Below are 12,500 nucleotides of genomic sequence, written 5' to 3' on the forward strand. Positions count from 1 at the left end.
AGGAGAGGAGGATTTGAGAAGAGATTGAAGGATATTATTGATAAAAGACGGATATGAAAAGACTGAGTGGGGAAGATAAAGACAGGAGAAAATCAGATGTAGGAATGGCAAAAGCCAGGAGAAGACTGAGAGGTGAAAGGAGGAAGTATTAGCAGGAGATTGGGTGGATGTTTGAAGGAAAGGAAGACACCAACTGGATAAAATCCAAGTATTAGGTGGAGGACAGAAGGATGGTGTGTTGAGCCGTTGAGCTTTGGTAGATCAGTAGTACAATGGTGGTGAATAGAGAACGCTGTTCTTTATGCTGTAGGCCAACATAACACTGCAGACCAACACCAGGAACTAGCAGAAAAATGGGAAGAGAGAGAGAGAGAGAGAGAGAGAGAGAGAGAGAGAGAGAGAGAGAGAGAGAGAGAGAGGTGAAAACCAGAAGAAAAAACCCAGAAGATCAAAGTTTAGTGAATAAAAAAAGAAGAAAATTCCACTAATCCCGCTCTAAACATCATCTCAAACAGAAGGGAAGTACAGAGGAAAGACTTGTCTGCTTTGAGACAGATCAGACTTGTTCAGCCACAGTGGTGTAGGATGGAGGAGAGAAAGAAGGGACAGTGGAGCAGATGGTAAAGGAGGAGGGAGAACAGGGACTGGTGGAGAGAGGGATGTAGGGGGGAGAAGTGGGGACAGGGCGGGACAGCTGCTGGCAAATAAAACCAGCACACACAGTAACTGCGATCTACACAACGCAAGAAACAGGGACAGACAGACAGACAGAGGTCACAGGTGAAGAAGACAGAAAGAGAGAGACAGAGAGAGAGACACAGAGAGACAGTGTGATTGTACAGTCTAAATGTCTTACCCCCTTAAACCAGACACTAATTTAAAAATTAAACCGTATTCTAATGTAAACTAAACCCAAATCCCAACCCTGACTAAACCTAATCCTTACTCCAATTAATCCTAATCTCAATTCTGACTAAACCTTAAACCTGACTCTAATTCAGGATGATCCTGTCAATCATGTTCTAAAGATGAAATAATGTCAGTTCTGATTTGTTCTGCTTGAGGATTATTATTATTATTACTACTCACCAGAATGCCAGCAATCACCAGGAAAAAGGTCAGAACTGAAGAGGCCTGCAAGCCACTTGTAATCAGAGACAGGCAACTCTGCACACAGAGGAATTGTAACAATGGGTTTGACAGGCGTGGAGACAGAGGAGGATCCAAATGCTAACTTTATTAAAGAGAGTAGTCTAAACAGGCAGGGTCAACAACAGCAATCAGAATTATCCAAGGGAAGACAAAAGGGTAAGACAGAGAACAGGTAATGGGCATGGCAGGCAGCAATCCTAAACAAGCTAAACGGTCCTAGGTCAAAACCGTGAAAATATGCACACGGAACGTGGAACTACAGGCTGGCATCAACAAAACAAACAACCCGTTACTCAGTCAATACACAGCAAGCTGTAGTTAAGACTGTGTCCCATTTATAGTCTTCCTGCTGGGAACAAGGAAGAGTTGGATATTGGTTCCCAGACAGGGGCTTCTGGAAACTGTAGTCCAAAGTGAAACATTCTTGAAAGGGGTGGTGCACTCTGGTGGTGAGTGGGAGGAATGACTGGGACTGGATACTTTATTGGTATCGACCAAATATTAGTATTTATCCAGCAACACTGTCTGACGAAAAGAGAATCAAAAAAATGACTAGCTTACGTTCCTCAGAAGCATAACCTCATTCAGCTAAGAAATATCAACTCACTTCAGAGCCTCATTTAGCTAATGAGTACCTCAGAACCAAGGTATCCGAAACCAAAGCTGGTTTCGGATCAAATGGCTACTTAATGCAGTTGTGTAAAATGAAAATGAAAAATAAAATGATAGAAAACCCTGACTAGCCAAGAGAACACAGATATTCAGTGGGTGGGGCTTACAGAAGAAGTGGAGATAGGAATTCCTAGTATGGAGGTCTGCTGTGGACAGATGTTGGTGTTACCCATGATGGTCTCCATGGTTCCTCCCAGGCCACAACAGTCAAACTGTTGACATGTGCACACACACACACACACACGCACACACACACACACACACACACACACACACACACACACACACAGGCAAGTTAGATTATCGGCTATTAAATATACTTGTATATACATGTGTGTGTGTGTGTGTTTGTGTGTGTGTGTGTGTGTGTGTGTGTGTGTGTGTGTGTGTGTGTGTGTAAGTCATACAGCATTGTGAAACAGTTTGAGGAGGAAGGCTCGGATAATGTCTCCTTTGATGATGTACTGGGCGTAGATGGTGGCGTAAAACTCTGCAACGTGGCTTGAGAACTGAATTGAAACACACACACACACACACACACACACACACACACACACACTCAGCCTCCAGCTAAACAAACAAGAGCAGCTTTAATGATGTTACGCTGAAGCTCAGGTACCTCTTTGTTATTAACGAAGGCCACGCCCCCTCCGATGGCGGACGCTGCAGCGAGCAGGAACAGCAGTGAACAGTACTGCAGGGGGAGACATGCACGAGAAAATAAGGTAAATTCTATGATGAGGGATGTCATGACACCATCCAGAGAGTCCCGGCCAACAGGAAGTTCTCCGCAGGTAAAAAAAGAAACGGTGGGAATTTTATCCGGAATTCATTGGTAATTTCTGTATTTAGCCAAAAGTTAGACTTCGTTTACATTTTAAACAATAAAAGTGATGGTGGATTTGTGTTTTACTGTCCAGTTCAGACGTTATTTCTGTTTTACACAGTTATGGAAATACTGCCGAACTGCTGGTGAGATTAATGCTGTGTTTTCACCCTGAGCAGTGGAAATGACCCCGGGTTCATCACCTCTTATCTTTTAGCTTAAGGAGTATACACGCTCGTGTGTGTGTGTGTGTGTGTGTGTGTGTGTGTGTGTTTCTCACCACACTGAGCGTAGATTTATTTTCGCTCCAAGAACCGCAATCTCCAACCACAGCAGTGATGAGAATCACCACAGCAATGGCAATGCACAACCCCAGCACTAAGAGATCGATTAGAAAGGGTTAGATGGATGGATGGATGGATGGATGGATGGATGGATGGATGGATGGATGGATGGATGGATGGATGGATGGATGGATGGATGGATGGATGGATGGATGGATGGATGGATGGACAAAATATTTGGACACATGACTTTTCCACCCATACATGCTTCTGACACAGACTGTTAGCCCCACTTCACTAAGTGGCTGAATGAATCTCCACAAGCACACTCCAAAATCTAGTGGAACATCTTCCTAGAAAATTGAAGCTTATTATGAGAGAAAATGGAGATGAAATGGGGAATGTAATGATAAAAAAGAAACACAGCACTCTGATGCTCAGGTGTCCACCATAGTCTGGCCATGTAGTATATATAGATGTGGGATTTAATAAGGAAGAGAACGTACTGAAGATGAAATGGTTTGTCTGCAGGTTCCCGGGAATGTCGGCACTTAAGCGCAGATACAATGCTCCTGCTAACAGCCCTAGACCCAGCAACTGAGAGAAGGGAAGAGACAGAGTTAAACCTTTAAACCCTTTAAAGATCATTTTTCATCATTAGGAATATGAATATTAATAAGTTGCTTACACTGAAGAGGATGTTGAACAGGATGACGATCCATTTGCAGATCTGTCCACATCCACTTAACGCCATGATGATTACAGCTGCTGTCACACACCTGAGGGCAGAGGACACATAATCAGCATCACTCATTAAGACTTTATTACAGTTTAATCAGCACTGAATTTTATGCTATTTTAAGCTGCAAACACGTTTATCAAAACAATATCTATCACTAACTACACAAATATAACACTAATAGAAACATTTAGTGAGGGGCAGACTGGGCATCAGATGAGGAATCAGTGACACTCATTTCTGCTCCACCCTAAACCAGGTTCTGGAACCAGTTTAAAGCAAGAACTTTTCTTGGTAATGAAACAATAGAAACTTCATTCAGCTCCTATGAAAATGGATAAACTGTGCACATAAAAATGGGTTGAAAAAACTATATTTTTGTTAAATACATCACTGAATATTCCCTTTTCTAAACCATAAAGTCAAAGCAGCACACCTTCAAAAAAAACACAAAGAACAAGCTAGCTTGAGAAACCCCACAAGTGGGTCCATGGTAGTTTCCTGAGTGATAGACACATCTGTGGACTGTTTCAACTTTTTTTCAGTTCCTGCACTGCAGATAAACCAACAAACTCAGAATCTTCACGTGGAACTCACGTGGAACAATATTTCAAAAAGAAGATGTTAAATCAGATCTGAGTGAATACATTGTACCCTTCCTTCTAAACCAATCTAACCACAGCTTGCGCAAATAGGATGGAAACCACACGAATGCTCGTACACGCAACAGAACAAAACCAGAGGAGGAGGGTGTTTCCATCCCTGACAACAACAACGTAGCAAAACACTCAGCAGCTCCACAGTCAAAATCATTCTTTCATCTGCATGCATCCTTCCGTTATTTAGATTTCTCTGATATATCCGTAATGTGACAATCATTTATACTTTTTATCCATTTAGAGCTACATTTAGCATTCTCACTTCCGATATAGCAGCTATATTAATATTAAAATACATTTTAATATTTAAATAAGACTGAAAGGTGCTCGTCTTCCTTCTGAGCTAATCCTAAACTAGATTTGACTACCAGATCCATCGTTCTGATCGCCGTGGGCAGTACCTGACACCCGGGTAGAATGATATGTACAAATGTCATTCTCCCTTCCTCTTTTCCACTCCAGCAGAAATCTAAAAACACTTTTTCAGACAGCAAAAAAGAATCCAAAATTAGACTTCCAGATTAATCGAAAACATTGTAAAGAATAAACTCCACCTTGGTCTGAACCTAAACCACCAAAATGTGTGGTTATTGAAAGCAGTGTTTTACGGTCAACTTTTCTAGCCTGCAGAGGTGATGAATACGAGTGGGTTTAATACTTCAGTAATGAGTAAGTAATTCCTAATCAAACACCAAAAGAACAAAACTTGGCAGTAAATACGTCTTCCCTCGTCCGTTATTTCCTCCATAAATATAAGTGTTCGATTCTACAAAAGCTTGCTCAGAAACACATTCTGTCTTTTTGTTTTGGAATGTTTTGGGTTCAGCCTTCCTGTAACCCTGATGTAACATTTGCAGTTATAAGAACCTTCAATTGTTTTGTCTGAAATGTTTTGTAGAGAAAACATGCTGCAACCTGCTGAACAGAACCTGCTGAACACATCACCGAACTGAGCAATGCACAATGACAAAGCAGTAAAACTTTGTGTGTGAATTTGTGGGAAGAAATGAAATGTGAAGTGAGAGATTAAAGATTCTGCAGTACCTTCTGGTTGTTTTTAAAAATCATACCTTAAAACTTTCCATTACACACCAGAGTTCACCAGAGTTCTTAAAAACCAATCACTGACCACCAGAGTTCTTAAAAACCAATCACTGACCACCAGAGTTCTTAAAAACCAATCACTGACCACCAGAGGGCTAAAAAACCAATCCCTGACCACCAGAGTTGTTAAAAACCAAAAACTGACCACCAGAGTTGTTAACTACCCCCCACTGTTATTGGGTTAACATTCTCTTAATGGTGACGTTTCTTCACCTGACATCACCTTCCCTATGTTCTGTATGGTTCTGTGTTTACAGGAAATAGACTCAGATCAGTTTCTGTTCTGCTCCTCATGGTGGATACAATCATCACTTTCTGACGTCTACTGCAACTAGACTTCTACTTCTCTCTCTCTCTCTCTCTCTCTCTCTCTCTCTCTCTCTATATATATATATATATATATATATATATATATATATATATATAGATATAGATATAGATATATATATTTCTATGCTCTCTTCCTGCTTCTCTCTCTCCCTTTCAATCTCTTTCATTCTTTTTTCTCCCTCTCTCTCCCCCATTCTCTTTTCTCTATCTGTTTATTTTTCTTCTCTCTCTCTCTCTCTCTCTCTCTCTCTCTCTCTCTCTCTCTCTCTGCCTTCATATCTCTCATCATCTCTCCCCGTTTCCTTCGCCCTCATTCTCTCTCTCATATTTCTCTCACTCCATCTTTCATTCTTTGTCCCATTCTCTTTCTTTCCCTCTCTCACTCATTTTCTCTCTTCCCTTCTCTCACCCATTCTTTCTTTCCCCATCGTTCTCTCACCCCCCCCCCCTCCTCCCCCCTCTCAGCACCAGGTAATGGGCCGTGTTTCAAACCGTGTCTCCACAGTGCAGATGTTCAGAGGCGGTTGTGTCCTAATCCTCCCTGGAGACACACTTTATCCTTCACTACTCTGGGACATGGCCCCTTTTGTTGAAGCTTTTAACGTCGCTGTTAGCTGAAAACACACACACACACACACACACACACGTCGCCTTTACACATGAACCCGGTTGAGTCGCGTGCGCTCTGTTACTTACCGACCTGAAAGTCTGGAGTTTTGCTCTGCTAATGTATGCGCTCGCGTGCGACTGTTTTTTTTTTTATCTCTGTGTGCTCTTTACTGCAGCTGCAGAGTGTGTGATCTGTTCAGAAACACACACACACACACACACACACACACACACACACTGTGATTGGTCATGTCTGGTGGGGTGGGGTGAAGGAGTGTTTCAGAGGAAAATGAAAGCGATCTCAGAAGTGAAACTGTCCTTAAAGAAGAAAAAGCAGGTTTTAGTTGGTTTGGGATTCACAATGTGTGTGTGTGTGTGTGTGTGTGTGTGTGTGTGTGTGTGTGTGTGTGCCGCGGTGTTCCTCACACATTCCAACATCATTCATATAATTACTATACAGTCATTATTAATACTGCCCCCTGCTACACTGCTATTACAGCTTATCTCCTTACACACACACACACACACACACACACACACACACACACACACACACACACACACACACACACTAGTTTTTATGTATTAAGTGGACTTGGTCTGGCAAACAAGTTGTAGCATGGTTTAAAGGAACTCATCTTTTTCCTTGTGCTATGGTGAATAAATAAATAAATAAATAAATAAATAAATAAATAAATAAATAAATAAATAAATAAATAAAACAGAATTCCTCTACACAAATGTCCTCCCCCCGACAAAAGTAGTGTTTGTAAGGACATACCAGCTTTATCTGGACACTGGTTTAACAATACACCAACTACTATGTGGCCCTCAGAAAAAAGGTTTGATTGCAGCTGATCTAAGATGTTCTGGATTTTGAGCACCAAACTGAGATGTAGTATTTCTGGTTCCTGTAATGGTTCCTGTAATGGCAGAAAAAAGAAGCAGTTTTTATTCACTAACACACATTCCTTTCTTTTACTGAGGAAAAGTTTCAGTGCATCCACCATGTATTTTTTTCTCTTATCTAAACTCTGCTGAAGTGGCTGCAAAGTTTCTGTTTCTGAAGAACAGCATTATCTCTGTCCTGGAAGCTTTTTACTAGCATTTCTGATACTTCTCCATCACTTGTAATGGAGAAATAGAATTATTCTTACAAGTTTGGTTTTCGCAAGCTCTGCATAACTGTGTGGTGATGGCGCTTTGCTCATGTTTCCAAATGACGTCTCTGCAGTTGTCTCAAGGTGTTTGTGAAGAACATCATGAGTAAATGGCAGAGTCATTGGGTTGGTAAATTTTGCTTCACCTAGTGTGGGAAATGAGCTCTGACCACTGTATGGTATACAGATTTTTACATTTCTGGGTTGACTTGATTAGCTCTTTATCCTCTGCCATTAAAGCTCTACAATACAAGAACTCACAAACCTTTTGTAAAGTTTGCCCCAATTTTAATGCTAGGCTTGGAGTTTGGTAACAGTTCCTTTCTTCGTCATAGCCAGACACAGTCTTGACAGCTTGAACAACATTTGGAAAGTTGGCAGGTTTTACAGCTTCCTCAAGGTTGTGCATGCAAGACTCACTGCGCAGAGCTGGTGAAAAATCTTCAGATTTCACGAAGCTTCTGACGGATATATTTATGCTTGGTGGTGTCATTTCCATGTTTATTAAAAAAAGACTGTGCTAATTGAAGGATGCAAAAGTCATTCCATAATGAAGAGGCAACCTCATCTTGCTTCATTAAGCTTAGGAGCTTCCATACCCCTGGAGATATCTGTTGTGGGAATGTAGACTCTGCAATGGCTGCCAAACCCAAAACCCTGGTCCTACCCTGGTGTTCACTGAGATTCTAGGGTTAGGGTTAGGGTTCAGGAACATGTTCCTGGGTTTAAAGAACATGTTCTTACATGCTGCCATAGATTTTTACAAACAAACATCACTTTTCGCTGTACTAGGTGCTATGCAATGCGTAAACTCTTCTTACTTTAAGCATCCCAGTTCCTTTCTTTACCACATTAAAATTATGCTGATAGATGTCCCTGTTTCTAAGTTTCTCCAGCAGTACTTTACCTTCTTTTGAGTTCTTTGGCAATGACATTGCTTTTGCAACCTCAACTTCTGCCATATGTGTTTTTTCAAATAGCGAGAGACTTTGACTGTGGTTTTCCACAGATGTAACAAGAACTTACAGAAGAAATTACAGACACTCATCAGCTATAGCCACTTTATCTACCATTAAGGATTCCTCAATATCTCCATGTAAATCACTTCCACCAACTGCCTCTTCTATTTCCAAGAGGTGTTTGCTTGTAGGTGTACTAGTGACTGCATTTGAAAGAATGAAACTGTCTGATCCACTGCCTGATGCTGCGACATTTGATATTCTTTGGGTTTCTGACACTCGTTAACCGGAACTTTCGCTGAAAGATTATCTGAGCATTGTGCAAAGCTTGCTTCATCAGACTCTAAATCAGTCAACTGTTCCTCATCAAGTAAATCAGGTTCTTCACAAGAGCCTTATCTGGTGTTTAAACACATTTTGCTCTTGTTTGCAACATCAGGAATCTTGAAATAGATAGTGTTGGAACTCAGAACCCGTCTCTGAGCAGACAAATCACGGGTGGATTCTTTGTTGCAGTTGATTCCCAATATAACACTCTTAATAATAATAATACAATTAAATCGCTCATAGAAGCTGGTCACTCAATCACATCAAAATGATCAAGCACACACACACACACACACACACACACACACACACACACACATTCATATTTATACCCTGGGGTCACATGACACCTTTATTTCTTTTCATTCTTCCCCTTATTTCTTTTCACCTTCTTTTTCTTGTATTGTCCACTTCCCCATCTCTCTGAAACTCGCTTCTCCACCCCTTCCTGTGATTCCATAGTTAAGTTTCCTGTTCACCTCCATTACCCTTATTTTCAGCCTTTCTCTGTTATAATTAATAAGTATTTGTATAAAACCTTCACTCCCTCAGGTACAGCTTCATCTGCAGTGTGGAAGTCTTCTGCTTTGATTCTCTTTATAATGCTGTTTATTTTTACACTGTCATTGAATCAAACTGATATTCTTTAACTTCACTTGTCTATTGGTATATGTTTAACTGTATTGTTCTGCTTGGTTATGTTAGTAACTATGTCATACTTCATTCGTACTTTCTGAACTGACTGTTACAGAGTGTGTTGAGCTTCACAGAGATAACATTCATAAACTTGTTACTTTTGTTGCTACATGCACTTATTAATTTGATCTTTTTAGTCATTGTGATTTCACCCTTTTACATCATATCTCTGTTGGTTTCTTTATTCAGCTTTAACTCACAGACGTTCTAACCCCCCCCCCCCCCAAAACCCCCGCCGCCTCTGCTTTCTGAGTGAGGGAACTTGTGTGCGCGCGTGTGTGTGTGCGCGCGTGTGTGTGTGTGTGTGTGTGTGTGTGTGTGTGTATGTGTGCAATGTAATGATCTCATTGTTAACTAATTTGGTTATTTTTCCAGTAGGTGCTTTTTTCCTTGTAAGCCACAAAACAGTGACTCAGTCTGTTCTGTAGAGTAACAGCGGTGATCTTCTGACTGTAGAAAAAAAAGATCCAGATGAACAAACCGCCAGCAGGGTGAGGAGCATTTGCAGGACTTTTTGGTCAAAATTTTCCCTCTCAATCTTCCTCCTCAATTAGTGTTTCAACTTTGACAACTTCTGCATATTATAGACTTTAGCCAGAAGAAGATGAACAAGACCAAGGACAAGAAGGAAACAAGACAATTTTATTGAAAATACAAATATTCCTGCATTCTACTCCAATTAATTCCACACAGACATTCACATTACTTCTGCGTTAGTGAGGATGAACATTGGGGATGGACAATGGAGTTGTAGATTGGGGATGGACAGTGGACTGACAGTTAAGTTGTACAGTGGTGAAGGACATTGGGGATGGACAATGGGTATAAATTGTAAGGTGGACATTGGAGATGAACATTGGGGACGGACAGTGGAGGTGGACATTGGGGATGAACAGTGGAAATGGATTTGGAGGTGGACAGGATAGGTGGACAGTACAGTTGAATTGTGAAGGTGGACAGTGGAGGTGGGTATTGGAGATAAATATTGGGGATGGACAGTGGAGGTGGACAATGGAGACGAATTGTGGAGATGGATATTGGAGGTGGATTGTGGAGGTGGATCGTGGAGGTGGACAGTGGAAGTGGATATTGGAGGTGGACAGTGGAGGTGGACTGTGGAGGTGGATATTGGAGGTGGATTGTGGAAGTGGACAGTGGAGGTTAATGGAGAACAGAATATTTAGACTACATTATTTACATGAGCACATTGACTTGCAACATCATGAATTATAAATGATCATAAGTGAGAGTATAAAATAATAATAATGATAATAATAATAATAATAATACTAAAACAAAGACTCTAATATATTCATACATTAAATCAATAAAAGTCTTTTTTATTCAGAAAGGGGGCGTGGCATCTTTTAGGAAAAGGGCCAGAGAGAAAGGCAGAGAGAAGAAAAAAGAGGCGGGATTTAAATTATGCCGTATTTGGCGAGGTCGCTGAGCTCCATGTCTCCGAAGGCCTCCCAGGGGCACACCACCGTGAAATCTGAGTGGGGGGGCAGCAGAGAGGGGGGGAAGAGAAGATAGGTGGAGAAAAGTGGGGAATCAGGATGGGGGTCATTTTTAATAAAAAAAAATTAAAAGGGCAAAGAAAAGAAAAGTGGGGCAAAATAAAGGGTGATGGGAAAAAGTGAGAGGAAATAAAAAAGGTAAATGGAGAGAAAAAGAGTGGGCTGTTAAAACCAGTTTGTACAGTGTGTGTGTGTGTGTGTGTGTGTGTGTGTGTGTGTGTGTGTGTGTGTGTGTGTGTGTGTGGGACATAACTGACAATACATACCTGTGCCGAGCCCTTCCATTCCTGGAATGTCATCACCAAACCTAATAAAACAGAAGTTGCAGTTAGCAAACACACATTAATCTAGAATGGCAATTTCAAGTGTGTGTGTGTGTGTGTGTGTGTGTGTGTGTGTGTGTGTGTGTGTGTGTGTGTGTGTGTGTGTGTGTGTGTGTGTGTGTGTGTGTGTGTAAAACGTACCCTTTCTGGCCAGGTTTAGGTGCCTTGCTCTTAAATGTGCGTGTTTGTCTCTGTTTGAATTTGGGCGGCCCTTTCTTCGGCGTGGTTGGGCCGACTCCGCCTGCTGGAGCTGATAATGCACTTCCTGCAGGGGGTGCAGAGTTCATCCTGATCCTGAGAGAGAGAGAGAAGAGAGAGAGAGAGAGAGAGAGAGAGAGAGAGAGAGAGAGAGAGAGAGAGAGAGAGAGAGATGTTTTTATATCTCCTGCTGCCTGACCTTCAGTGTAAGTTAAATACTAATCTGGATTACACACTACTCTAAGAATTAAGATTTCTGTGTGTGTGTGTGTGTGTGTGTGTGTGTGTGTGTGTGTGTGTGTGTGTGTGTGTGTGTGTGTGTGTGTGTGTGTGTGTGTGTAGGCTGATTGAAGTAGGCAGCAGATGTCATTTACTGGATTACTAAAGATTACTCTGGGCCGGCTCTAGATCTTCCTGAGGAACCTTCACATCCTGTTTTTTTTTTACTTTGAAACCACATTTCAGTCAGTTACAGTAAAATGCAGAGACCTGCTGCTGAGCAAAGTGCTGCTAAAAGCTCTCCATGTGGCATGTAGGCCTCCTCAGCCTCTCCATCTCTGCATATTTAAATCATGACCAAATCCTTCACTCCTTCAACCAATCCCACAATCTTGATTAATCCAAACTAAAAGGTCAAATGTTGCCAGATTGATGATTATAAAGTATGCTAATGTGCTGAGGTTCTCATCCAGCTGCATTTTAAGTAGGTTTTTGAAAACAAACTGTTTAGCCACTATGGCTTCCCAGAAAGACATCATGCGAGATCAGCTTCCATGATTAGCCTCTTATGTACAGTCCTGTAAGTATGGAAAGTATTTTTTTTTATCATAACCACGAGAGTTTCACTTCCTACACTGCTGAGAACAAATCCAAACATTGGTCAGCATGATGCACCTGATTTGAATGCTCTATGAGGTTTGGGTTCTCAGGTCTTTCTCACAA

At 41.3% G+C, this 12,500-nt stretch overlaps 2 protein-coding genes across 5 annotated transcripts in view; both read right to left on the minus strand.

The window, feature by feature from the left end:
* Window positions 1-6,579, minus strand: part of cd9r (CD9 molecule related) — a 7,697-nt gene extending 1,118 nt beyond the window's left edge. Inside the window, exons 1-9 of one of the 4 annotated variants that reach the window (XM_083544160.1) lie at window positions 6,463-6,579; window positions 3,623-3,713; window positions 3,441-3,531; window positions 2,931-3,028; window positions 2,444-2,518; window positions 2,232-2,333; window positions 1,932-2,036; window positions 1,090-1,167; window positions 1-342 (exon numbers count right to left, since the gene is read on the minus strand). The exon at window positions 1-342 is cut by the window's left edge and continues 127 nt beyond it. In XM_083544160.1, the coding sequence (XP_083400286.1) occupies window positions 262-342; window positions 1,090-1,167; window positions 1,932-2,036; window positions 2,232-2,333; window positions 2,444-2,518; window positions 2,931-3,028; window positions 3,441-3,531; window positions 3,623-3,688 (696 nt within the window). In that variant the 5' untranslated portion in view covers window positions 3,689-3,713; window positions 6,463-6,579 and the 3' untranslated portion in view covers window positions 1-261. Of the gene's footprint in view, window positions 734-1,089; window positions 1,168-1,931; window positions 2,037-2,231; window positions 2,334-2,443; window positions 2,519-2,930; window positions 3,029-3,440; window positions 3,532-3,622; window positions 3,714-6,462 lie in introns of all 4 variants that reach the window. The other 3 variants (XM_083544158.1, XM_083544159.1, XM_083544161.1) reach the window with 3 other exon arrangements.
* Window positions 6,580-10,797: 4,218 nt separating this feature from the next.
* pde6hb (phosphodiesterase 6H, cGMP-specific, cone, gamma, paralog b) overlaps window positions 10,798-12,500 on the minus strand; it is a 3,460-nt gene continuing 1,757 nt past the window's right edge. The window contains exons 2-4 of the mRNA XM_083543506.1: window positions 11,502-11,654; window positions 11,304-11,344; window positions 10,798-11,012 (exon numbers count right to left, since the gene is read on the minus strand). Coding sequence (XP_083399632.1) covers window positions 10,936-11,012; window positions 11,304-11,344; window positions 11,502-11,647 — 264 coding nt within the window. The 5' untranslated portion in view covers window positions 11,648-11,654 and the 3' untranslated portion in view covers window positions 10,798-10,935. The remainder of the gene's footprint in view (window positions 11,013-11,303; window positions 11,345-11,501; window positions 11,655-12,500) is intronic.

The sequence above is a fragment of the Silurus aristotelis genome (genome assembly GCF_946808225.1).
Source record: "Silurus aristotelis genome assembly, chromosome: 6".
Classification (NCBI taxonomy): domain Eukaryota; kingdom Metazoa; phylum Chordata; class Actinopteri; order Siluriformes; family Siluridae; genus Silurus; species Silurus aristotelis.